Source organism: Canis aureus, chromosome 7 (assembly GCF_053574225.1).
Source record: "Canis aureus isolate CA01 chromosome 7, VMU_Caureus_v.1.0, whole genome shotgun sequence".
Taxonomy (NCBI): domain Eukaryota; kingdom Metazoa; phylum Chordata; class Mammalia; order Carnivora; family Canidae; genus Canis; species Canis aureus.
In genome coordinates this window covers 48,317,305-48,345,239 of record NC_135617.1, presented here as the reverse complement: position 1 = coordinate 48,345,239, position 27,935 = coordinate 48,317,305, and the positions used below count along the sequence as shown (strand labels likewise).

The following is a 27,935-nucleotide window of genomic DNA, read 5'->3' as shown; positions in this document are numbered from 1 at the left end:
AGAGAAACGTCATCTATTATACTAGGCTAGTACAGTAACAGCTTAGAGGAACACAAGAGCCACCATTCAGAGCCCCTCCCCACTCTTCAAATATGCGGGTGAGTCTCAGGAGCGACGAGAACTACAACTCCCAGCTTCCCGCGCGGCGCTAGGGAGGCGGGCCCAGACTGCGCGACAGAGGCTCGGGGGTGGAGCGGGCCACAGCAGGTCGCTCCGCCTTTTGACGCGGTTTCGCACCTCTTTCCGCCCGCGGCCTCGGCGGCGTCGGCGGCGTCGGCGCTCACGCAGGGGCGGGTCACGGCGGCGCGAAGCGGTGCTGGGCGGGAAGGCAAGTCGTGGCGGCGGCGGCGGCGGCGGCGGGCGCAGCAGCGACGGCGGCGGCGGCGGGGCCCGCAGGAGCGGCGGTGCTGTCAGTTAGGCCGTCGGAGAAATGGGAGACCCGGGGTCGGAGGTGAGTGGTCGGGCGTCGGGCCGCGGCATGGCATGGCGAGCCGAGCCGAGCCGGGAAGGGAAGGGAAGGGAAGGGCTTTGTGTTTGGCGGAGCGTGAGGCCTGGTGCGCGGCGGCAGCCCCGCGGCGGGGCGAGAGGCTCGGCGGCTCGGGCCGAGCCCAGCGGGCGGGCCCGGTGCGGGTGTGAAGGAGGACCCGGCGGCAACAATGGCCGCCCGGCGGCCCCCGGCTCCCTGCGCCGGCCCCGGAGCTCCCCGTGGCAGCTGCCCCGGCCGCGAGAGCGACATTTTGAGACAGGCTCGCCCCTGGGCGGGGAGCGTGCATCCCTCCTCCTCGAGGAGACGGGGGGATGCGCGGGGGCCGGTGCCTGTGGCTCCACGTCTGCAGAGGCATCCCCCGCCTCCATCGGCTCTGCGTGCGCTCGGCTCCACTCGCTTTCCTCGAGAGCTTGCTGCTAGAGCGCTCCCCGTTTTCGTTCCTTCGGGGACAGTCTCTTCCTCCGAGGCTGTGGCTGCATAGCTAAGCGTGTCCTGGCTTGTTTTTATAGATGATAGAATCTGTCCCTCCAGCTGGGCCCGAGGCGTCTGAGGCAACGACGGATGAAAACGAAGATGACATTCAGTTTGTTAGCGTAAGTAGCAACGATATTCGGGTTTTCCTCGGAATCCCGAGACCATGCGTTTAGGTAAGCCCGTTATGTGAGGATACCTCACCTGCGCGTTCTCCATTGAGCCGCCGTGTATGAAGGTCTGGTAGGTGCACCAGACACTTGGGGGCTTGGCGTAGGGTTAGGAAATTGACCAGAGGAGGTCTCTGAGCACCTGCACTGGACACCGCAAAGACTGTTCGAAAAAACATGCCTCACATTTAATCATGCTTCCTGTGCCTTCTTAGCGCCATTTTATGCTTAACCTACGCAAAGTTCCGGTCTCTCAAGAGTGTCCTCTAAGAGATGACCTGCAGGTTCGAGGGAAGGGGCCGCTAACAGATGAGGAAGGAGGTAGAAAACGAGAAGGGTTGCAGGAACTCAAAATCTGAGCGTTCTCTAGTTTCATGACATGAAGGCAAATAGCTTGAAGACTTCACCCACCTCTGACATCATCATGTTACAGCATAGTGCAAGTACAACATCTACTGAATCAGAATTTGAAGGCGGAACCCAGGAATCTCTACCAAGGGACATATGGCTCTCTGAACCATGCTTTTGTATTGGTTTAGGGGAAAAGGGGTCCTGATGTATTTTGGGATGGTCTTCACCCAAAACTAAAGTTTTACAAAGACACTGTTTAACGTGGTATCTTAGTAGCTAAAAACTTTTCCAAAGCAGTAATTAGTTGAAGTTTGCTATTAAAGATGTATAATTTTTCTTTAAATGAGTGCTTGTTTAATGTTTGTTAATTACTCTCTAGGTTTAGGGCAACTTGATAAAAACAGTTTTCTTTTTCAAATATCAGTTGTTCTCTAAATCAAATAAAATCCCATCTTTAAACATTGTGGTAGTAACACATGGTTTTTTGTCCTAGTAGTGTGGTAGAGAAATTCTTTGCAAGAACATTTCCTTGACATTTTTCCCCGTTAACAGTACATATAGTAACCCCCCCTCTATTTTTTTTTTTTTTTTGATACCCAAGACCTTATAAATTAAGGGGTACCAAGAGAAGTTGTTTGTTGATTCTGCCTTCCCTGTGTTGTGGATTAAGTGATGTAGCTATGGAAATTGAAGAGCCACAGTGTCTGTTTTTTGTACTGAAAAGTATTTGGAAGGAATATTTCATGGGTCTTCGGGAAAAATAATTTTGGTTCTTCCTGAGTATAGTATAAAAAAGAAATGACAGGACACCTGGGTGGTTCAGTGGTTGAGCATCTGCCTTTGGCTCCCGTCATGATCCCAAGGTCTTAGGCTCCACATCAGGCTCCTCACAGGGAGCCTGCTTCTCCCTCTGCCTGTGTCTCTGTCTGTCTCTCTCATGAATAAATCTAAAAAAAAAAAAAAAAAAAAAAAAAGAATGAGACATTATAATCTTGATGCTATTTTGTGCAAGTAGAACTAGGAGTGACATAGGTGTTATGACACATTCCTTTGAGAAAAGGAATCTACAAAATTAAGATTGGAAACATAATTGGGTGTAAGTTTATATACTCTGTGGAATAAATTATCACAAATTTTTACTGAGTTAACGCATCAGCTTTCTTTCAGTTGAGGCTTAAAAATCTCTAAATTTAACTTAAAGTATAATCTTTTGTATATTTGCATCCAGAGTTTTGTACATCCAACTTGATAGAACTTATTAGTTTTCTTTCCAAAAAGGATCCAATATTGGACAGCTCCATAAGGAGAAGCAAATTACACAGGCATACCATGTTTTATTGCCCTTGATTTTATTGTGCTTTGCAAATACTGTATTTTTTACAAATTGAAGGTTTGTGGCAATCCTGTGTCAAGCAAGTTAGTTGGCACCATTATTCCAACAGCATCTCATCACTTTGTGTCTTTCTCACATTTCAGCAATTCATACAGTTTTTTTTTTTTTTTTTAATATTTTATATAATCATGAGAGACTTTCTGCCCCTGGACACTGCCGAGTAAGCATCGTTAAAGTCTCCCCTCTCACCGCTGTCATGTCTAAGTCAGAGTCTCCTAAAGAGCCTGAGCAACTGCAGAAGCTCTTCATTGAAGGTTTGAGCTTCAAAACCACTGATAAGAGTTTGAGGAGCCATTTTGAGCAATGGGGGACGCTTACAGACTGTGTGGTAATGAGATACCCCAACACCAAGCGCTCCAGAGGCTTTGGGTTCGTCACGTATGCCACTGTGGAGGAGGTGGACGCAGCCATGAATGCTCAGCCGCACAAGGTAGACGGAAGAGTCGTGGAACCAAAGAGGACTGTCTCCCGAGAAAATTCTCAAAGACCTGGTGCCCACTTAACTGTGAAAAAATATTTTTGTTGGTGGCATTAAGACACTGAAGAACATCATCTAAGAGATTATTTTGAATAGTATGGGAAAATTGAAGTGATTGAGATCATGACTGACCGAAGCAGTGGCAAAAAGAGAGGTTTTGCTTTTGTGACATATGACAACCATGACTGTAGACAAGATTGTCATTCAAAAACACCATACTGTGAATGGCTACAACTGTGAAGTAAGGAAAACCCTATCGAAGCAAGAGATCGCTAGTGCTTCGTCCAGCCAAAGAGGCCGAAGTGGTTCTGGAAACTTTGGTGGTGGTTGTGGAGGTGGTTTTGGTGGGAATGACAACTTTGGTCGTGGAGGGTACTTCAGTGGTTGAGGTGGCTTCCGGGGCAGTCGAGGTGGTAGTGGATATGGTGGCAATGGGGATGGCTAGAATGGGATTGGTAATGATGGAAGCAACTTTGGAAGTGGTGGAAGCTATAACGATTTTGGCAGTACAACAATCAAACCTCAAATTTTGGATCCATGAAAGGAGGAAATTTTGGAGGCAGAAGCTCTGGTCCCTATGGTTAATTACTGCCAGGAAACAAAGCTTAGCAGGAGAGGAGAGCCAGAGAAGTGACAGGGAAGCTACAGGTTACAACAGATTTGTGAACTCAGCCAAGTACAGTGGTGGCAGGGCCTAGCTGCTACAAAGACATGTTTTAGACAATACTCATGTGTATAGGCAAAAAACTCGAGGACTGTATTTGTGACTAATTATATAACAAATTATTTTAGTTTCTGTTCTGTGGAAAGTGTAAAGCATTCCAACAAAGGGTTTTAATGTAGTGGTTTTTTTGTTTGTTTTTTTTTTGCACCCATGCTGTTGATTGCTAAATGTAAGTCTGATCATGATGCTGAATAATTGTGTCTTTAAAAAAAAAAAAAAATCATGAGAGAGAAAGAGGCAGAGACACAGGCAGAGGGAGACGCAAGCTCCAAGCAGGCAGCCCGATGTGAGACTCGATCCCGGGACTCCAGGATCACGCCTCGGGCCAAAGGCAGGCACTAAACCACTGAGCCACCCAGGGATCCCTCACAATATTTCTAACTTTTTCATTATTATATTTGTTTTAGTGATCTATGATCAGTGATGATAACTCAGTGAAAATGATGGTTAGCATTTTTTAGCAACAAAGTATTTTTTAATAAAGCTGTGTACCTTTTTTAGACATAACACTATTACATACTTAATAGACTACAGTATAGTATAAACATAACTTTTATATGCACTGGAAAACCAAAAAATTCATTTGATTCACTTTATTGTGATACTTTATCATTGTGGTCTGTAGTATTTCAGAGGTATGCTTGTATGCTCTAAGTAGAATTGAAGTATCAGAAGAGAGTAAAAAATATTCCTACTACCTTTATTTAATTTTCTGTTGTGTTTTGGGTTTTTTTTTTTAAGATTTTATTGTTGGAGCACCTGGGGTGGTTCAGTCGGTTAAGCTTCTGCCTTCAGCTTGGGTCCTGGTCCCAGAGTCCTGGGATCGAGCCCCACCTTGGGCTCCCTGCTCAGCAAGGAGTCTGCTTCTCCTTCTCCCTCTGACTCTCTCCCCTGCTCATGTTCTCTCTCTCTCGATTACCCTCTTTCAAATAAATAAAATCTTAAAAAAAAAAAAGATTTTATTGTTAACTAATTGACACATCCAACATGGAGCTCAAACCTACACCGTGGGTCAAGAGTCACATGCTTCTACTGAGCCAGCCAGGCACCTCTCTATTGCCACACACACACAAAAAACAGTGGTAATTTTTTTTTTTTTTTTTTTAACAGTGGTAATTTAATTCTACTTTAAAATCACTCAGAGAGGGACGCCTGGGTGGCTCAGCGTTTAGCGCCTGCCTTTGGCCCAGGGCATGATCCTGGAGTCCAGGGATCAAGTCCCGCATCAGGCTCCAGCTTGTGTCTCTCCTCTCTCTCTTGTGTCTCATGAATAAATACATAAAGTCTTTTAAAAAATAAATAAAAATAAAATAAAATCACTCAGAGACAGAATTTACTTCTCTTTGTGACTCCATCGTATGCTGGGATCCACCAGGATATACCTATTTCTCTGCTTTTTTACAGTACCACCCAATAAAGATGAAATGCTGTTGGGTACAGTTCTCTGAGTGAGGGTTCTTCAGATGCAAAAAGTTACTACTTAATGTATCTATAATTATGGATTCCTTAGTCTCCATATAAATCTCTTTCCAGCCTTCAGTCTACGTGATAGCATAGCATCCTCTTTGTGTTCTACCATACCATCTATATGTTGATGCAGCTAAATAAACACAGTATGCTGAAAGGAATGATAAAAATTTGTAGATAAAAAGAGCTCTTACCTTTGATATAAATTTTATTGTAATATACATACAGAATAGCGTACTTCCTGATTGTTGGTCTTGCCTTCACCCTATTTTAGTACTACATACCTATTTATTTGGATTATCTTGTTACTAGTCTTCCCACACTAAATACTTTGCTGATCTTGAAACCCAGCTCTAATGTTCCTGATCTAGGTTTCTGACCCAGGTATTTAGGGCCAGTGTGTGTTGCAGGTAGTATGTATGTAAAGAAAGAATTGAGAAACTCAGGGGTTGATGTTTGTTTGTATAAGGCTATGAAGAATAAAGCAGAGCTATTTAAGAATTCTGATTTTTGGGACACCTGGTGACTCAGCGGTTGAGCGTCTGCCTTCGGCCTGGGGTGTGATCCTGGAGTCCCAGGATCTAGTCCCACATCGGGCTCCCTGCATGGAGCCTGCTTCTCCCTCTGCCTCTGTGTATGTGTCTCTCTCTCTCTGCCTCTCATGAATAAATAAGTAAAATATTAAAAAAAAAACAACAACTGATTTTTGAGCTTAGATATCTAAAAGATTATTGGTAGTCATCTAGTTAAAAAAAAAAAATAGTACCGTGATAAAAGTCTTTTTAATGCTCTCCCTATACTATTTCCCATTTCCTAAGGAATCCACATGGCTTTATTCCTCTATGTAGATTTAGTTTCTCTTTGGGTCTTGTTATCATTACTTATTCATCTACTCTGAGTCTTTTTCTGTGCTGGTTTTGTTTCTGATTATTTTGTGCCACCTGTAAGACTTTTTCTAAGGAACAACAACAAAAACCTACTGATTATAGATGCAAGTTTGGTTTGAATGGTTTTCATGACTTGTAAATTTAATCAATTCTTTTTTAGGAAGGACCATCAAAATGTGTTCTTGAATACAATTATCTAGTCTGTAGTGATAATGAAAAGCCTAGCACCTGTCATAATGATGTAAGTATGTTATATTTGTGGTTTTTCAGTTCCGTAAGTGCAAAGTGTGTTGGAAGTGGCTTGAACTGGCTTGCAAGAACTGATTGTTAGATTTTTCAGTTTTGTGAGCTAATTTTGTAAACCATTATTAAAATTAAAGTATATTAAAAAGATTAAAGTATATAAACTTACAAGGAAATAAATTGTTATATTTAAGGTAGAAAATACTCAAAACTCATCATATCTTAATTTGAGGTTACTTATACCTATTGTATCTGAATGGTAAAAAAAAACTATATAACAGCACACTCCTGCAACATAATTAGAATACTTACACCAAGGGAAATGTCAAACTACAATTTGGGGCTTGATGTATTATTTATTGATTATGTAAACTTTAAAAAGTGATGGATAAAATGTTTATGCAGATTAAGCCCAAAAATTTGATACACCTCTAAATTGCTAGACTGTATGCTATATGAAAAAATTGAGGAAACCTTGCAGTACTTGAAAACTCTTTTTTAATTTAACAAAGATGTTGATATTGATGAGTGGGTAGTGTTCTGGTATACATCTTCACTTTTTCACTTTTCGTCTTATTAAGGAAAAATATTAACCACTTTTCACATTAGAACTATACTCATTTGGGGATCCCTGGGTGGCGCAGCGGTTTAGTGCCTGCCTTTGGCCCAGGGCACGATCCTGGAGACCCGGGATCGAATCCCACGTCGGGCTCTCGGTGCCTGGAGCCTGCTTCTCCCTCTGCCTATGTCTCTGCCTCACTCTCTCTCTCTCTCTCTCTCTGACTATCATAAATAAATTTAAAAAAAAAAAGAACTATACTCATGTGTAAATCATATGAGCAACTTCTTCATCCAATTGGATGATAATCAGACATAGTCTGATTTTGTAACATTATTGATTATAAAATTTTAAAAATGGGTGCCTTGGCTGGCTCAGTCAGGAGGATCATATAATTATTGATCTCAGGGTCGTGAGTTGGAGCCCCACATTGGGTGTAGAGATTGCTAAAAAAGTAAACGAACTTAAAAAAAAATGATAGTGAATTTTTTAAGAAATAGCAAGTCATATTGAAGTTATAGGTACAAACCAAAAATCAAGGTAAGTATTTTAATTCAAAATTTATTTCTAAAATTATTTAAAATCACTAGCAGAAGTTTTTACATTAACCCTTAAAGTGTTGTCAAGAGCTTTACTTATATATGTAAAATTATTTTTCAGATTCTGTTCCCTAAAATGCCAAAACGGCAGGGAGATTTTTTGCGTTTTTTAAATGTGAAGAAGGTGAAAACAGACACAGAAAGTAGTAATAACAAAAGTCAATGTGAATTGTCTAAGTCAAAGGAACCGAATTTCAAACACGTTGAACAGCCAATCACTGAAGAAAATCCATCATGTTCATCAAAGGAAGAAACAGATAATCTTGTGCTTCCAGATTGTTGGAATGAAAAACAAGCATTGATGTTTACAGAACAATACAAATGGCTTGAAATAAAAGAAGGTAAATTAGGATGTAAAGATTGTTCAGCAGTTCGGCATTTGGGATCGAAAGCAGAAAAGCATGTCCATGTGTCCAAGGAATGGATTGCATATTTAGTAACTCCAAATGGCAGTAATAAAACTACTAGACAGGCTTCTCTGCGGAAGAAAATTAGGGAACATGATGTTTCTAAAGCCCATGGTAAAATCCAGGATTTGTTAAAGGAATCAGTTAATGACTCAATTTCTAATTTAGTGCATAAACAAAATAATAAAAATATTGATGCTACTGTAAAAGTTTTCAATACTGTTTACAGTTTAGTAAAACATAATAGACCTTTATCTGATATTGAGGGGGCAGTAGAATTACAAGAGAAAAATGGAGAGGTCAACTGTTTAAATACGCGATACAGTGCAACAAGAATAGCAGAACACATCGCAAAAGAAATGAAAATGAAGATTTTTAAGAATATTATAGAAGAGAATGCCAAAATCTGCATCATAATTGATGAGGCATCTACAGTTTCAAAGAAAAGCACTCTAGTGATTTATCTCCAGTGCACAGTTCATTCGGCTCCCACACCAGTTATGTTGTTTGTTGCTTTAAAAGAATTGATGTCAACCACAGCAGAGTATATTTTCAATACAGTATTGAGTACTTTAAATGATTGTGGCTTTACTGATGAATATTTGAAAGCAAACTTAATTGCATTTTGTTCTGATGGTGCTAATACAGTGTTGGGAAAAAAGTCTAGAGTAGCTACAAAGTTGTTAGAAAATTTTCCTAAAATCATTATTTGGAACTGTTTAAACTATCGATTGCATTTGTCACTTGATGATTCAATATCTGAAATAAAACAAGTTAATCATTTTAAACTATTTCTTGATAAAATTTATTCCATTTATCACCAGTCTAATAAAAATCAAAACAAGCTTTTAGAAACTGTAGCTAAAGATCTTGAAATTGAAATTATTAAAATTGGCCGGGTAATGGGACCAAGATGGGCGGCATGTAGTTTACAAGCGGCTACTGCTGTATGGCATGCATATCCTGTATTATATATGCATTTTTCTAATTCTCACTCTGGTTTGGCAAAGAGATTAGCTAACATTAATTTTTTGCAAGACCTGGCTTTAATGATTGACATTCTTGAAGAATTTTCACTACTTTCAACTGCATTACAGTCAAGATCAACTAATATTCAAAAAGCACAAAAATTAATCAAACGCACCATAAGAGCTTTGGAAAATTTAAAAATTGGTACTGGAAAGCATGAGTCTCAAATTGAAGGTTTGATTAAGTCAGATAAGTTTAAAGATATTCCATTTAATAAAAATAATAAATTTAATGCTCTTCCTAGAAGTATGTTACTAGAAAATATAATTGAACACATGCACTTACGCCTTGTATCTGACAGAAACCACAATGAAAGTATTTTTGATTATTTTGACTTGCTAGAACCTTCTGCATGGCCTTATGAAGAAGTAACTTCACCATGGATAGCTGGTGAAAAAAAATTATTTCATCTATGTGAAATTTTAAAATATGAAATTGATTTGAGTGATTTTCGGGAATTTGTAAATAATAATATAAAATCAAACAATGTTTCCATTCCTACAACTATACAGAAAGCTAAAAAGATAGTTAACACTATTGCAATCAATAATGCTGAAGCTGAAAGAGGATTCAATTTAATGAATATAATTTGTACAAGGGTGAGAAATAGTTTAACAATAGATCACATATCAGATTTAATGACAATAAATTTATTGGGGAAAGAGTTAACAGATTGGGATGCAACACCATTTGTAAAGTCCTGGTCAAATTGTAATCATAGGTTGGCTACAGATACAAGAGTTAGGCAAAAATCAACAAAAACCTATGAGAATCAGCTGGCTATATGGAACTTACAATAAAGGATATTGTATATGTTTTTACCATTTGTAATTGTGTGCTACACATCTTTTATATATTAAAAAATTTTTTGAAAGCCAATTGTTAAACTTTTATTAACACATTGTTTAAAAGGCATTCTCCAAAGAGATGAACTTGATTGTTGTTTTTAGGAGCTTTATAATTTTTTTTAGAGATTGAAACAGTGGACCATGATGTATATTCCAAGGAGTCCTATACAGAGTATCCAACCATTTCCATTTCTGCTGTCTTACTTTTAGTAAGGTTGCAAAAGAATTACAATCCAGTAAGTTCTAAGCCCTGGAAATTATATAAAATAAATGAGAAATGGAATAAAAACTGCAAGCCTTTTGGCTTTTACTCATTTCTGTATCTGTGCTAATACAGTAATCTATAGGTATGTGTGGCCATTAAGCACTTGAAATGAGCTCAGTAGGACTAAGTGAATTTTTTTATTTAATTAAATATAAAAAAGCAATGAAGGGAGGCAGCCCGGGTGGCTCAGCGGATTAGCGCCACTTGCAGCCCAGGGTGTGATCCTGGAGACCCCGGATCAAGTCCCGCATTGGGCTCCCTGCATGGAGCCTGCTTCTCCCTCTGCCTGTGTCTCTGCCTCTCTCTCTCTCTCTCTCTCTCTCTCTCTCTTTCTCTCTCTCTCTTTCAATAAATAAAAGAAAATCTTAAAAAAAAAAAAAAACTGAAGGGACACACCTGGATGGCTCAGTGGTTGAGCATCTGCCTTTGGCTCAGGTTGTTATCCTGGGGCCCTGGGACTGAGTTCCACATCAGGCTCCCTATGGGGAGCCTGCTTCTCTCTCTGCTGATGTCTCGGCCTCTCTGTGACTCTCACATGAATAAATAAAATCTTAAAAAACAAAAGCAATTAAAATATTTTCAATTCAATTTTTTTCAAAATATAGTTACCTTGCTTGTGATTATTGTAGTATGCCTGTCAAACTCCTGTGTCGTGTAATACTACATAAAAACATCACTGAATTGATGTCAACAGATGGGATTTAGTGCACATTTTTTTCTATGAATCAATGTAACATAGAATCTTTACCTGAGCATTTCATACAGATAACAGGAATTACAGTGATACTTCTATAAATCATAATTGATCATTAAAATACTTATTTTTCTAGTTCAGACATGAATACTCATTTTTTTTTTTTTTTTTATTTATGATAGTCACACAGAGAGAGAGAGAGAGGCAGAGACATAGGCAGAAGGAGAAGCAGGCTCCATGCACTGGGAGCCTGACGTGGGATTCAATCCCGGGTCTCCAGGATCGCGCCCTGGGCCAAAGGCAGGCGCCAAACCGCTGCGCCACCCAGGGATCCCGAATACTCATTTTTTAATTTAAAATGAAGGCATACTGAAAAAGAAGTAGAGATGCAGAAGCTAGTACTACAACTGGAACAATTAACTGGAATTAAGTTACAGATTTCATGATGAATGGTAATTACAGTTGGCTGTCGCAGATATTTAACACAGAGGAAAATACTGAGTTTCAGCGAATGCATAATGAATGAAATCTTTGAAAGTCAAGTTGAAAATTAGTCACTTGAAATCAAAATTAAAGGTTCAATAAAAATTTTTGTAATAATTTTTAAAGTGTTGAGCTCGCAAAAGTTTGGTCAGCTATAAAACAGCTTGGGTTTTCACATGAAAAAACTGGTTTTGGATAGAAAATAAAATATTTCAGTAATAGAAATTGTTAGAAAATTATGAATTAAAGCCTAAAATATGTTTTGTTAGGAAGGTACAAAGTGGGACGCCTGGGTGGCTCAGCGCTTGAGCGCCTGCCTTTGGCCCAGGGCGCGATCCTGGAGTCCCAGGATCGAGTCCCACGTCTGGCTCCTACATGGAGCCTGCCTCTTTCTGCCTGTGTCTCTGCACTCGGGCTCTCTCTCCTTGTCTCTCATAAATAAATAAAAATTAAAAAAAAAAAAAAAAGGTACAAAGTCCTTCGTTAAGTAAACAAACATTGTAGAATACAGGATCTTTCCTACAAAGTAATTGATTAAAAATCTGAAAAATAAGTATATTTCTTTGGATGAGTTATGTAATATAAGAGCTGCAGTTCAAAACTAGAAGTATGTTTTGTCTCCTAGGACTTAAACAATTATGAAGAAATAATTTTAATTCATGGCCTAAAAATCAAATGTGTATAGCTTTTTTTTTTTTTTTTTTTTTTATGTCCACAGCCTGGCTTGAATTCATGACCCCAAGAATGAAGAGTTCTTTCCTCTACCGACTGAGCAAGCCAGGTGCCACCATGTAGCTTTTTTTTTTTTTTAAGATTTTATTTATTTATTCATGATAGTCACAGAGAGAGAGAGAGAGAGGCAGAGACACAGGCAGAGGGAGAAGCAGGCTCCACGCAGGGAGCCCGACGTGGGACTCCATCCCGGGTCTCCAGGATCCCGCCCTGGGCCAAAGGCAGGCGCCAAACCGCTGCACCACCCAGGGATCCCTATTTTTAAAAATCTTCTACATTTGTTAGAATTTCAGCTAGATGAGAAAATTATTTGTCACAGTAAGTGGTATTCCAGCTAGGTTAGGTAAAATGTCAGATTTTATTGAAAAAAAATTTTTTTTCAAAATTTATTCATGAGAGACACAGAGACCCAGGCAGAGGGAGAAACCAGCTCCATGCAGGGAGCCCGACGTGGGACTCCATCCCGGGTCTCCAGGATCACACCCTGGGCTGCAGGCAGCGCTAAACCGCTAAGCCACCGGGGCTGCCCTATTGAAATTTTTAAATGAGACATTCTCCTTACTCATTCTACCTGTATGATACATTTTAAAATAGTTGCAGTCAATTTTCTGAAATGGTCTCTATGACAGGTGTCATGGGTACAGTTATATGTTCATTATTTGAGTGCAAATTCTATGAATCAACATCAGCTAATAGGATTGCTGAAAGAATTAAAAGAATTTAGTGATCTCATGTACTTTGCTAGTTGGTTGAACTGTGGAGGAATTCTAAAAAACTTACTGGGGCAGCCCAGGTGGCTCAGCAGCTTAGAGCCACCTTCAGCCCAGGGTGTGATCCTGGAGACCGAGGATCGAGTCCCACGTCAGGCTCCCTGCATGGAGCTGGCTTCTCCCTCTGCCTGTGTTTCTGCCTCTCTCTATGTCTCTCATGAATAAATAAATAATTAAAAAAAAATGTATGTTCTAACTTTTAGAACAACTTTTAAAAAGAATTCAAAGAGTTACAACTAAAAAACAGATCAATGGACTTTTGTTAAATGTTCAAATGTTCCAAAACAAAAACAAAAACAAATGTTCCCAAAAAAGGGACAGGAAAAGGTAAAGAAGAACAAAAAACAGGACAAACAAAATACAACTGTAGATTTAAATATGGCCATGACAATGATTACATTAAATACAAATGTCCTAAACACACCAATAAATAAAGCAGACTAAATAAATAGCAATACCCAACTCTGTCCACAAGAACTGGACTTTAGATATAAAATCACAGCTTGAAAGTACTTGGTTGGAGAAATGTACTTTGTCCTGTTCCTCCTGCCACATTCAGTTAAAAATCTTGGATATATATGAACACCAGGGGCACCTGGGTGGCTCAGTCCATTGATTGTCCAACTCTTGGTTTCTGCTTTGGCTGTGATCTTGGGGGTCCTGGGATCTGGCCACTTTGGGCTCCACGCTCAATGGGGAGTCTGCTTGTCCCTCTCTCATCTGCTCCTCCCCCACTTGTACCCTCTCAAATAAAATCTTTAAAAAACAACAAAACAAAAAAAAATGCATATGAAGACTGAAAGATGGAGAAAAGGCAGACCAGGTAGGGGCCTTAGAACACAGAAAAGTGGTGAATTCCCCAAGTTTTCTATTTGCCTCATTTATCTCAGACTTGGACCTGGAGAAACTAGCAACCTGGAATTACCAATGGATGCAGACAGAAAAATAAATGCTGCCCTCCCACAGCCAAAGATCAAGAAAGGGCAGGCCAGCGAGACAAAACATACTATTTTACACAATAATGTCTTTACTTCAGGCAAATACTATGGAAAAACGGTGACCCACCCCAGTCAAGGCAGCCAAGGCCAAGTGGGCAACCTGGACTTCTATCCTTGCCAACTGAAAATGAATTACCCCTGACTATGAAACCCACTCCACTAACATGGTATATCAGAGGAGGCCTAATGGACAGGACTTTTACCTTTGCCCAGCATTAAGAAACCCTTGCCTCACCACCTGAAGTGTTCACAGAAGCTAACTACAGAGCCTGGACTTCACTACCTGGGAGTAAAAAGGCAGCAACATCCTCCTTCTGCTCCTAAAGTGATGTCTAAGAACAACTGAAGTAGAAAGTTTACTGTCTAGAGTCTCATAATAATAACCAATATGTCTAGGTTTCAGTAAAGATCACATGTCATCCTAAGAACCAGGAACACAAATTTTTAAAAAATCAATAGTTGGAATGCTAGGGGAACCTGGGTGACTCAGCTGGTAAAGCATCTGACTTCTGCTTGGGTCATGATCTCAGGGTCCTGGGATTGAACCCCACATTGGGCTCCACGTTCCTCTGCTTCTTCCTCTCTCTCTGCCTCTCCTCCTGCTCATATTCTGTCTCTCTCTCTCTCATATAAATAAAATCTTTGGGTGGCTCAGGGTTTAGCCCCTGCCTTTGGCCCAGGGTGTGATCCTGGAGTCCGGGGATTGAGTCTCACATCAGGCTCCCTGCATGGAGCCTGCTTCTTCCTCTGCCTGTGTCTCTGCCTCTCTCTCTTTCTGTCTCTCATTAACAAATAAATCATAAATAAATAAATAAAATCTTTTTTAAAAAAAGTTGGCAACACTAAGTTGAGAGAGATGTTAGAAATAACTGACAAAGATTTTAAAGCATCCATCATTAAATGCTTCAGCAATTAAGAACAAGCTTAAAACAAATGAAAACACAGAACATCTCAGCATAGAAACAGTAAGTCTCAACAAAGAAATAGAAGCGGGCGGCCCTGGGTGGCTCAGTGGTTTAGCGCTGCCTTCAGCCCAGGGCCTGATCCTGGAGACCAGGGATCAAGTCCCACGTCAGGCTCCCTGTATGGAGCCTGCTTCTCCCTCTGCCTGTGTCTCTGCCTCTCTCTCTCTCTCTCTTTCTCTCTCTCTCATAAATAAATAAAATCTTTTAAAAAAAGAAACTATATAGAAGCAAATGGAGATTGTAAAACTGAAACATACAATAACCTGAATTAAAAAACTAAATGAATTAACAGAACAATGGACTGAAGAGGAAAGAATCCATGAACTTGAAGGTTGAACAAAAATTACCCATCTGAACAACAGAAAACAGACTGGAAAAAAGAAAAATGAACCCAGCCATAGACTGGGTGAGCAACTCAAACCCCAGCCCCTGTGATAGATTGGGCCCTGCACCCAGTACTGAGTTCAAGGTAGATGCCATTGACCTAGTTTTCAAGGGGCAATTTAAAGATGATCTAATAGGGGGTGCCTGGGTGGCTCAGTCAGTTTAAGTGTCTGCCTTAGGTTCAGGTCATGATCCCAGGGTCCTAGGATCGAGTCCTGAGCCCTCTATAGGGCTCCTTGCTCAGTGGAAAGTGGGCTTCTCCTTCTCCCTCTGCCCTCCTCCCCACCACTTGTGTGCCCACTTGTGTGCTCACTCCCTCTTGCGCACTCCCTTTCTCAAAATCTATTAAAAAAAATTTTAAAGATGATCTAATGGAATCTCCCTCCCTCCCTCTTTTTTTGTAAATAGTGAAACTGAAGTTTCTATATTTGTTTGTTTTTTAAAGATTTTATTTATTTATTCATAGAGACACACAGAGAGAAAGAGGCAGAGACATAGGCAGAGGGAGAAGCAGGCTCCATGCAGAGTCCAACGTGGGACTCTATCCAGGGTCTCCAGGATCACGCCCTGGGCTGCAGGCGGCGCTAAACCGCTGCGCCACGGGGGCTGCCCGAAACTGAAGTTTCAAGAGGTTAACAAAATCGCCATGGCCACATTGTTTGTTATGGATAGATAATCAACACTATCTTAATGGCTCTTTGTATTTACTATCCAATATTTTTGGGAATGAAAATGTGATTGTATATCATATTTCATCTTTTAATATTTACATGACTTTGGAGATGGGTATCATCTTTTTAAAGATTATTTACTTTAGAGAGTGAGTGGGAGCAGGGGTAGGGGCAAAGGGAGAGGGAGAGAAATCCTAAGCAGACTTCCTGCTGAGCACAGAGCAAACATGGGGTAATCCCGGGACCCTGAGATCATGACCTGAGACTAAACCAAGAGCTGGCCACTCAACAGACTGAGCCACTCAAGTGTCCCTTGACTGATATCTCTTAACTTTAATTTATTCACCTTTCAATAAAAATAATGACTTCAAGGATGCCTAGGTGGCTCAGTGGTTGAGCATCCACCTTTGGCTCAGGGTATGATCCCGAGGTACTGGAATCGAGTCCCACATCAGGCTCCCTGCATGGAACCTGCTTCTACCTCTGCCTATCTCTGCGTCTCTCTCTGTGTCTCTCATGAATAAATAAAATCTTTAAAAAAACAATAACTTCAGGAATGGTTCTAGGTTTTATAGAGCCCACTGTATACTAAATTTGGCAAGCTCTAAGAAAAAACCCCACAACATTTTGATTACCCTATTACATACAATTTGAAGTATTTCTTTACTTTTGACAGAGAGGTTTCTTTCAAATTCTCAAGTCTTAGTAAAGCAGTGTAATGTTTAGGATTGTTGTCAAATTTGGGGAAACCTCTATTGAGTTTCTTCTTCTTTTTTTTTTTTTTTAAGATTTTATTTATTTACTCATGAGAGACACAAAGAGAGAGAGACAGAGACAGAGACACAGGCAGAGGGAGAAGCAGCCTCCATGCAGGGAGCCCGACGTGGGACTCAATCCCTGGTCCCCAGGATCACACTCCAGGCCAAAGGTGGTGCTAAACCGCTGAGCCACCTGGACTACCCCTCTATTGAGTTTCTTTGATATCTGAGGTATAAGATTTCAAATTTTCTATAGAGTGCTCTTAAGCATTTTTTTAATTGACCACATTCAGAGTATTCCTAGAAGATTCAGAAACTGAGATGGCCAGCAATAATGTAATTCTACATGGAAGAGATTGCAAAACACAAAAATATTTCCCAGTTGATGCCTAACAAAAACTCAGAAATGCCTACTGCCACCCCGTGGTTAAAACAAGAGGGAAAAATGCAAACAAGGGGCAGCTGAAATGGAAAGAAATAGTGGTCTTAACTATGGCAGAAATAGACATTTTTGCAAATTTTACAAAAACGTATAAACATGAAGATATTGCTAGGGCCCCTTTTTTGTAAGATATCCATGAAGGAAACTTAGCTTTTTACTAAGTCTGCCACTGACCTAGTTCATTGGGTTTTTTGAGTTTTGAGTGAGGTAAGGCAGGCTTGGGAGGTTTCTAAACACTTAACCAGTCAATAAATGTTACCTGAATAGGGGATCCCTGGGTGGCTCAGCGGTTTAGTGCCTGCCTTTGGCCCAGGACATGATCCTGGAGACCTGGGATCAAGTCCCAAATTGGGCTCCCTGCATGGAGCCTGCTTCTCCCTCTGCCTCTGCACCTCTCATGAATAAATAAGTAAAATCTTTTTTTTTTTTTAATGTTACCTGAAGAATGACAGAATTGTTGATAATTTTTTTTAAATGTTGAGTATATAGGTGGGGGTAGGGAAGGGTTCATTTTCTTTTGTGTTTTTGTTTTTAAAGACTATTTATTTTGAGAGAGCGAGAGAGAGCACTCCCAGGAGCAAGAAGGAGGGGCAGAAGGAGAGGGAGAAGCAGGATCCCAGCTGAGCAGGGAGTGCCATGTGGGGCTCTGTCCCAGGACCCGGGATCATGACCTGAGCCGAGGGCAGCTGTCCAACCTACTGAGCCACCCAGCCACCCGTGCCTTTGTGTTTTTAAACTTCTTTAATGAAATTTTTATTCAGGTCACAAGATAAAAATAAATGTAAAATATTTTAACTGTTTTCTGTGCTAGAATTCTAATAAATTCTATAATTCCTAACTTACCTCATGAATGATTACTAACAATTTGTATTTTTAAGCAAAAAAACTTTTTTTTATGGTTGAGGAATTTTTTTTTATATAATAAATTTATTTTTATTGGTGTTCAATTTGCCAACATACAGAATAACACCCAGTGCTCATCCCGTCAAGTGCCCCCCTCAGTGCCCATCACCCATTCACCCCCACCCCCCGCCCTCCTCCCCTTCCACCACCCCTAGTTCGTTTCCCAGAGTTAGGAGTCTTTATGTTCTGTCTCCCTTTCTGATATTTCCCACACATTTCTTTTCTCTTCCCTTATATTCCCTTTCACTATTATTTATATTCCCCAAATGAATGAGAACATATGTTTGTCCTTCTCTGATTGACTTACTTCACTCAGCATAATACCCTCCAGTTCCATCCACGTCGAAGCAAATGGTGGGTATTTGTCGTTTCTAATGGCTGAGGAATGTTCCATTGTATACATAGACCACATCTTCTTTATCCATTCATCTTTCGATGGACACCGAGGCTCCTTCCACAGTTTGGCTATTGTGGACATTTTAAGCAAAAAAACTTATAGAAAAAAACATACAGCTATTGAAAGTAAAACAATGCCATAAATTTGCCCTATTTAAAAAAATTTACTCCTTATAGGTATTATAGGTACCTGAAAAAACATTTTCAGTTCTAACATTGAATTTTGTTGGAGAATCTGCAACCTCCCTGGCTGTGAGCACAGAGAGACATTTGTAACATCACTGGTTCCCTTGATGGAGCAAAAAGCTTGCTGAGGAAGCTACATGTAGATTCCATCCTAATTATCAGTGATGTATCAAATCAGAGAATTTTGGGTACTGGCAACTACCAAGTAAGCATGAAGTATGTTTACTTTGGAAAGATACATTTCCCCATCCCAAAATAAAATAGGTCTATGAAAAAAATTTAAGTTCTATTCCTACCTCAAACCAGATACCAGAAAAAAAAAAAAATAAAGATGGAGTTAAGAGTTAAACGTGAAGCTATAAAAGAAAAAGAAACATTGATGAATATTTTTATGTTCTTTAAAGGGAAAAGGCATTCTCAATATAAAAGTATTGCAGCAAAAGTGTCAAACAAACAAACAAAAAACTAATGTGTGAGGTCCTGCCTGTATATTTTGTGGACTTCCAACATGGAGATGATAGTTTCATTAAGATTTTTACTTTGTGGTGGAAAATGTGGTCAGTATTTTTATCTGTTCTATGACATCATTTTTTTCGTTAGTTTGTTCATGCGATTGTCCTTATAGCTCTTTTCACATTTTTTCTTATAAAATCTTTGTGCTGATGTTGTGCCATAGCCTTTCTTCAACATTTATTTTATAATGACATGGTTTTTCTGGTCCAGCTTTTGCAGTTGCATTCATGGATGGTGGGAGGGGCCAGGGTTCCCTGCCAGGCTTCAGACCTTTCAAAGGCCCTCTCTTTGCTGTCATAGAGACCACTGATTCCAGCCAGGATGGCTCCTCTGAGAAGTATTTTGTGGAGCCCTGGTTGTTCCCTGTGGTCCTCTGACCCAAGCTGAGTCTGGAAGGATTTCTGTCACCAGCCCTGCATTCCCAGACCCTTCAGCAGCAGCAGCAAACAATACAGAGTCCTTGCACTTACCAAGGAGCCCATGATCTTTATGGAGTAAGATTCTGCTGAGATCCACTGCCAGGAGCCCTCTTAGATCTTCTCTGTGCATTGTCTCTGCATCCCAACTTCACGACTTCTGCTGAAGCTCACCTTACCTTACCCTTCAGTTGTTAGATTTATGGGTTATAGAGTTTGCATTTTTGGATGAGTTTTTCCTTTTCAGGAAATGTACTTTTACTGGTACTTTCTGAGATCTGCCATTCATGGAGCCTCTTGATGTTCTCTTTGCATTTTTTGTTTAATTTTAATTGGTTTTTCTTCTTTTCTTTTTTACATTTTTTAAAACTTTAAATTCAATTTGCCAACATATAGTATAACACCCAGTGTTCATCCCACCAAGTGCCCTCCTCCCTCAGTGCAGGGTCACCTAGTTACCCCAATCTCCCCATTCACCTCCCCTTCTGCAACCCTTTGTTTGTTTCCCAGAGTTAGGAGTCTCTCATGGTTTGTCTTAATTGGTTTTTCTTTAGGGTTCTACAGATTTTGTCTGACACCTATTTGCTAAAAAATGGGGCAATATTTTTTTTTAAATCTTTAAATTTTTAAAAATCTTTAAATTTTTAAATTTCTTTTTGTTGTTTCTTTTTCTTGTTGCTTTGATTTCTCAGAGGCAGATAAAGATAATAAAGTTACTAATGTGTTCATACCAGAGAATTCTACCCAGTGTTGCTATTTCAAAGCCTAATGCAACTCTGATTCTCATTCTTTTATTTGGAACCTGTCTCCTAATAGTCCTTGAGGCTCTTTTTATCTTCTCTGATAAACTAGAATTGGATGAAAATGTGCCTGTTATATATCTTTTCTTCATTGTTTGGGGTACATGATGGACCCTTTCAATCTGGATACTTGCATCCTTCAATTCTGGGAAAATTTATTTTATTACTTTTCATCTAATTTTAAATAATTTTCTCCTCCCCATTTTTCATTTTGTCTCTTTCTGGAATTCCAATTACCCTGGAAGTTCAATTATTATGGACTGAGTCTCTAGGTCTTCTAACATTTCTCTACAATTTTTTCTTAAGGTTCGGCTTCTTTTTTCTGTTTCTGGGATGTTTCTTTGGCTATATAATTTCCAGACATCTATTGAATTTTTAATTTCAACTGTAAAAATTCTAATTTGCAAGACCTGTTTCTTGTTCTCTGTTGTTTCTTTTTTTAATTATTATTAAAATGCTATACTTATTTCTGGATTCCTTTATTCCTACTGAAAAAAAATTTTAATATTATTTTCTAGGCATTATTTGTTTCACTCAAGATCCCTCTTTCTTATTACCTTAAATTTACTTTTCCCTAGGACCTTTCTATTTGATTCCTGGATGTTCTTTCATATTTATTTATTTTATTTATTTTTTTTAATTTTTATTTATTTATGATAGTCACAGAGAGAGAAAGAGAGAGAGGCAGAGACATAGGCAGAGGGAGAAGCAGGCTCCATGCACCGGGAGCCTGATGTGGGACTCGATCCCGGGTCTCCAGGATCACGCCCTGGGCCAAAGGCAGGCTCCAAACCGTTGCGCCACCCAGGGATCCCTGTTCTTTCATATTTAATCTATTACCAGGGCAGCTTCACTTATGAGTCACTGGGTAGAAATCCATCTGTTTGGGGTGGGGGGGGAGGGTATCCTTCATATCAGTCTGATACTGAGTCTTGTGCTTAGGGCTAAATTGCTCTCCAGACCTTTTGGTTCTCCTGGCTGATAATATTTTGCATACAAGACCTGGAAAAGGGACTGAAAGTGACAATGTATCTAAAACACTTTCATTGAATTCCCTTTTCAGCTCCCACTCATGCCCACAACTATACCTTGTGCTCTGGGCCCTGGAGTATTGACTAAATACAAAGAATGTCTTGTGAGTAAATACATGGAGATGTTTAGGTGGAGGTATCATTGGTTCCTGTACGTACTCTTTCAACCTTTCTTTGTTATATGGAAACTTAACCTCCACCATCCCATTGTATTTGGTGTTAATTCAGAGCCCCTCTGGGGTTTTCTAGGGCAAAAGGGTTTGCTTCCTCTTCACTGTGAAATCAGTTACTACTCTATTTTCTGTCTCCCAAAGTTTTCTCAACTACCTAATGGAAACAATATCAGATCATATCTCATAAGGTGGCTGTATGAGTCAAATGAAGTTTTATGTATGTAATATGCACAACATAGCACTTAGCCTGAAATAATCATTCTACAAATGGTAGTTAGTGGTATTATATAACCTTTCAAAATCCCAATCTTATTCATATTAATTCTCTAGATGATGATGCCACCCAAAAATCTCTGTTGCTGTCTTTGTTGTGTCTTTGTGCTGTATTAATTTCCGTATATTCATTTTAGGAAAAAATTGGGAGAGAAATGAAATAAATTCATGCTTTAATCCTGCCATTTCGATGTCTTCATTACTAGATATTCATAAATTAAAGCGTCTGATAGTTACAACTCAGTTGTTTTTTAAAAAGATTTATTTATTTATTTGAGAGAGCGAGCGTGGGGGTAGGAGCAGAAGGAAAGGGAACAGACTCCTCCTCCCCCCCTTTTTTTTTAACAGACTCCCTTTTGAGCGTATAGCCCGATTTAGATGGGTCGGAGGACCCTGAGATCACTACCCCTGCTGAAATCAAGAGTTGGCTGCTTAACTGAGCCACCCAGATGCCCCTATAACTCAATATTCTTTAAGAATATTATTACTATTTTCATAAATTTATTAATCCAAATGAGTTTTGTAATTATTTGATTGGTCTCCCTCCACCGCTTTTCCCCTCAAAATGCCCTTGAAATTTATATTGGAATTATAATTAAGTAATTTTCAAATCTGGGAAGAAGTTATATCTTTACAAAACTGATTCTTTCAATTCAAAGTCAACTTATAGTGTTTTCTTTTCCTCAGTAAATACTTGCATTTTTAAAATACAGATCCTATATACTTAGAATTTAATTCCTATGCATTTCATATGTTTATATTTTATATTTTATATGTGCTACTCCAAATGGAACATTACTTTTATAGTTGGTCATTGCTATATAGAAAAACAGTGATATTTATATGTTTTCCTTTTAAGTCTTCACATTATTAATTTGATTCAAATCCGTTTTCTAAGCAGAGGAAAAAGGTTTCTTCTTCAAATAATGGTCATTTTGGGATCCCTGGGTGGCGCAGCGGTTTGGCACCTGCCTTTGGCCCGGGGCACGATCCTGGAGACCCGGGATCGAGTCCCAGGTCGGGCTCCCGGTGCATGGAGCCTGCTTCTCCCTCTGCCTATGTCTTTGCCTCTCTCTCTCTGTGTGTGTGACTATCATAAATAAATTTTTTAAAAAATTTTTAAAAAAACAACAAATAATGGTCATTTTACCTCCCCTTTCTAATATTTTTTGCTCAATTCTTTTTCTTATCGTACAGCATTGCTTATAACTTCTAGACATAAGAATAGCAGTAACAGGTAAATTTATTTTCTCCCTCACTTAAATAGGAATGGCTTTAGTGTTGTTATGTCTGATTACTTGCTTTGATTAGAGATAACTTGGTTACTTGGTTACTTGGTTTGATTGGAGATAAGACATTCTTTTTTTTTTTTTTTTTAAGATTTCATTTATTTACTCATGAGAGACACAGAGAGAGGCAGAGACACAGGCAGAGGGAGAAGCAGGCTCCATACAGGAACCCTATGCGGCACTCAATCCCAGAACTCTGGGATCACGTCCTAAGCCGAAGGCAGATGCTCAACCACTGAGCCACCCAGGCGTCCAAAGATAAGACATTCTTTAACAAATGTCCAACTGATTTGTATTTTGCTTTTGCTGCTTTAAGAAAAAAAAAAAAAACAGGTATATATATCCACACATGCACAATCTCATGCAATCTCATAAAAAAAATTATTATTTGCGATTCTAATATCTGGGACTTTTGTGGCAGATAATTAAGCTCTATCCCTAGAGGAAACAAATAGGCCATTTTATATTTGATAGTGGCAGGACAAGAGGTAAAAAAGAGGGAAAAGGAAAAGAAAAGGGGTCTGCCTAGCTCCTTGGAGTTACCTGCCACACAATCCTGGTACCACATCTAGGGTCATTTGGTTCCCGCGTAATTCTATTTTATGATCATACTACAATTTTGTGAAGACCATGCCTCATGATTTTTAAAGTAATCTATTTGGCATTATTTTATTCTATCATGAATTGAAAGTTGAATATGTGAACAGCAATTGCTATGTCATAAGTTCAGAAGTTATTGAATAGGTAGGGCCATTTGTTCCTTAACCAAATGATTCTGGTTGTTTTACTCCTGTGAGTTATTTCACCTACATTTTTAAAATTTTTTGTCTATTATGCAGTTTCTAGCTGTTCTCTTTACTTGTTACTTTCAGTATGCTTACCTTTAGTAAGTCCCTCTGTCTCTGGTAATTTGCTGCTTATGATCATCTTGGACTCAAGAATGCACTAAACTGGGTGCCTGGGTGGCTCAGCTGGTTGAGCATCCACCACTTGGTTTTGGTTCAGGTCATAATCTCAGGGTCGTGAGATAGAGCCCTGCATTGATTGGGCTCTGCACTCTGTGTAGAGTTCTGCTTGTCCCTCTCCCTCTGCTCCTCTCCTGCTCGTGCTCTCTCTCTCTTTCAAACGAATAAATAAAATCTTAAAAAAAAGAAAAAGCACTAAATCCACTTAATGTAATTAAAGGATAAATAGGCTATATAAGACTTAGGGTCTGAGGATACCATATATAATTAGTAGAAAATTTTTATGTAATCATGATTTATTTTGGGTTCTAGAGAACTAACAACACTTATTTAAATTAATAAATTATATTAATTTGGAATGAGTAATACATGCACATAGTATTTATTTTAAAGATCCAAATGCTTACATAATGAAAAATGTCTTACAGCAAACACATGGCCCAGAGGCAACCACTCCTACCACTTTTCTATCTACTTTTCCAAATCTATGAACAACTATGCACCTATATTTTTGACAAATGTAGAATTTTATATATACTATTCTTATCTTTGAATTTTTTTAAAGATTTTATTTATTTATTCATGAGAGACACAGAGAGAGAGGCAGAGACACAGGCAGAGGGACAAGCAGGCTCCATGCAGGAAGCCCGATGTAGGACTCGATCTTGCTACTCAAGGATCACGCCCTGGGCCAAAGGCAGATGCACTTAACCGCTGAGCCACCCAGGCATCCCTGATTTTATTTTTTTTTTATAGTTAACAATGTATCTTTTTTAAAAGATTTTATTTATTTATTTATTTATTTGACAGAAAGAGCAAGAGAGCACAAGCTGGGGGAGCAGCAGGAGAGGGAGAAGCAGGCTTCCCCCTGAGTAAAGAGCTTAATGTAGGACTGGATCCCAGGACCCTGGGATCATGACCCTAGCCGAGGACAGATGCTCAACTGACTGAGACACCCAGGCACCCCAGTTAACAATGTATCTTAAAGATAATTGCAGATAAGTACATAAAACTGCTGTATTCATTTAAATTTTTCTTGAAGTATAACATATATGTAAAACAATGAGTGAGTTGTAAGTGTACAGTGTGATCTTACACAAATTGAACATACCTATGTAACCGGAACCCAGATCAGAGCAGTTAACATTACCAGCATCCCAGAAGATCATTTTGTGCCCCTTACAGCATTATTCAATCATTATTTCCCAAACATAACCACTATCTTAATTTCTAATATTTTTTAAGTAATCTCTACGGCCAACCTGGGGCTAGAACTCATGACCCCAAAATTAAATGTCACATGCTCTACTGATTGAGCCAGCCAGGAACCCCAGTTCTAATTTCTAATAGCCAATTTTCTATGGTTGCAAATGTTCCCACTGTATGGATATATCCTACTTTTTTTGAAATCACTTTAAGATGGACATTAAGGTTGTTTCTGATTTTTTATTGTTAAAAACAATGCTGCTAGGAATATCCCTGTGCATGTGACATTTCAAATATTTGTGAGTACATCTGAAGGATAAATTTCTAGGAAAGAGTTTAATACATTTTGATATTACCGAATTGCATTTCATTAATGTACAAATTTATAATTCTAGCAATTCTTTAAGATGTTTCCTTTCCCACATATTTGCTTGTACACCATATTATAAACTTTCTTATATTACAATAACTATAGGTGAAAATAGTACCTCCTTATACTTTTAGTTTACATTTCTCTATTTATAGATAAGTATATGTTTAGGAGGTATTTTATTATTTTTCTTGTGAGCAGTCTGTTGATATCCTTTACTTTTTAAAACCTTAAGTAAGTTACAAACATCCCACGATGTTAAGAGTAGAAAAGAATCCATGTCCTTATTTTTTTTTAAAGATTTTATTTTGAGGGGATCCCTGGCTGGCTCAGTGGTTTCGCGCCTGCCTTTGGCCTGGGGCGCGATCCTCTAGTCACGGGATCGAGTCCCGCGTCGGGCTCCCGGCATGGAGCCTGCTTCTCTCTCTGCCTCTCTCTCTCTCTCTCTCTATGTCTATCATAAATAAATAAAAATAAATCTTTTTAAAAAAAAAAGATTTTATTTTGGGGCTCCCTGAGTGGCTCAGCGGTTTAGTGCCTGCCTTTGGCCCAGGGCGTGAACCTGGAGTCCTGGGATGGAGTCCTGCATCGGGCTCCCTGCATGGAGCCTGCTTCTCCCTCTGCCTGTGTCTCTGCCAATCTCTCTCTCTCTCTCTCTTTTTCTCTCTCTCTCTCTCTCTCTCTGTCTTTCATGAATAAATAAATAAAATCTTTAAAAAATAAAATAAAATATTTTATTTTTAAGTAATCTCTCTACCCAATGTGGGACTCGAGTCCACAACCGTGAGATCAAGAGTTGCATACTCTACCAACTGAACCAGCCAGACACCCTTCCATGCCTTTATTTTTAAAATGTAGAAACTATTCAAAGCAAAGTTATGGCTCAATATTACTGTATTTCAGATACTAACATTTACCAGAATCATTACCTCTAGGTAAATGATATGTACCTATACATGAAAACTCAAAATGAGGCAAAAGGTATATTAGAGGATTTGAGAAATAAGCTGATGTATGTACCCAGTGAAGATCTCCACTCATAAATTACAATAACAGATCCAAGGCCCAAGTGTTTCCTCAAAGTTCTTAACTCAAACCACAATAATAGACCCAAGGTCTAAGTAAAGCTGTAAGAAACATATCCCTCCAGTTAAAAAATCTTGCTTTGGAGCACCTGGCTGGCTCAGTCAGCATGTGGCTCTTGATATCAGGGTTATGGGTGTAGAGATTTTTTTAAAAAATATTTTATTTATTTATTCATGAGAGATTCAGAGACACAGGCAGGAGAAACAGGCTCCATGCAGGGAGCCCAATGTGGGACTCTTCATGGGGACTCAAGGATCATGAGTGGAAGGCAGGCGCTAAACCGCTGAGCCATCCAGGGATTCCTGGTGTAGAGATTACTTTTAAAATTATCTCTGGGCAGCCCGGGTGGCTCAGCGGTTTAGGGCTGCCTTCAGCCCAGGGTGTGATCCTGGAGACCCGGGATTGAGTCCCTCATCGAGCTCCCTGCATGGAGCCTGCTTCTCCCTCTGCCTGTGTCTCTGCCTCTCTCTCTGTCTCTCATGAATTAATAAATAAAATCTTTAAAAAATATCTTTAAGAACTTAATTTTAAAAATCAATAATCGAGGGATCCCTGGGTGGCGCAGTGGGATCCCTGGGTGGCGCAGTGGTTTAGCACCTGCCTTTGGCCCAGGGCACGATCCTGGAGACCTGGGATCGAATCCCAGGTCGGGCTCCTGGTGCATGGAGCCTGCTTCTCCCTCTGCCTATGTCTCTGCCTCTCTCTCTCTCTCTGTGACTGTCATAAATAAATAAAAATAAAAGAAGATCAATAATCGAAAATCTTGTTTTGACTATGATGAGCACCAGGTGTCCTATGAAAGTGGTGAATCGCTACATTGTATACTTGAAACTAATATTACAGTGTATGTAACTAACGGATTTATTTATTTACTTCATATATTTTTTATTGGCTAATTGGGATTTAAATAAAAACTTCAAAAAAATTAAAGTATTCCAACACAGGAAAAGAAAAGTCTTGCTTTGAACCTGAACCAATCAGTAAATAATCTCACTTCTCCAACCCTACCTATTCCAGTCAGTTACCCACATTACAGGACCTATATTAAAACCA

The 27,935-nt window shown here is 39.4% G+C and overlaps 2 protein-coding genes across 3 annotated transcripts in view; one reads left to right on the top strand and one right to left on the bottom strand.

The window, feature by feature from the left end:
• The first annotated feature begins 290 nt into the window (after positions 1-290).
• Positions 291-10,144, top strand: KIAA1586 (KIAA1586 ortholog). Its single transcript, XM_077903534.1, has 4 exons — positions 291-451; positions 997-1,080; positions 6,589-6,669; positions 7,891-10,144. Exons 1-4 carry the CDS (start codon positions 431-433, stop codon positions 10,063-10,065), a joined length of 2,361 nt encoding a protein of 786 aa, XP_077759660.1. The 5' UTR covers positions 291-430; the 3' UTR covers positions 10,066-10,144.
• Positions 1,839-27,935, bottom strand: part of LOC144317323 (uncharacterized) — a 40,141-nt gene continuing 14,044 nt past the window's right edge. For both annotated transcript variants that reach the window (XM_077903537.1, XM_077903539.1), the window contains one exon: positions 1,839-2,426. The gene's annotated coding sequence lies outside the window, so the exon portion shown is untranslated. The remainder of the gene's footprint in view (positions 2,427-27,935) is intronic.

Excerpts from the sequence above, each read along its gene's own strand:
- KIAA1586 (XM_077903534.1), top strand. The coding sequence starts at position 431 with ATGGGAGACCCGGGGTCGGAG. Across the intron at positions 1,081-6,588 it reads ATGACATTCAGTTTGTTAGC|GAAGGACCATCAAAATGTGT; the intron begins GTAAGTAGCAAC and ends ATTCTTTTTTAG. Across the intron at positions 6,670-7,890 it reads CTAGCACCTGTCATAATGAT|ATTCTGTTCCCTAAAATGCC; the intron begins GTAAGTATGTTA and ends ATTATTTTTCAG.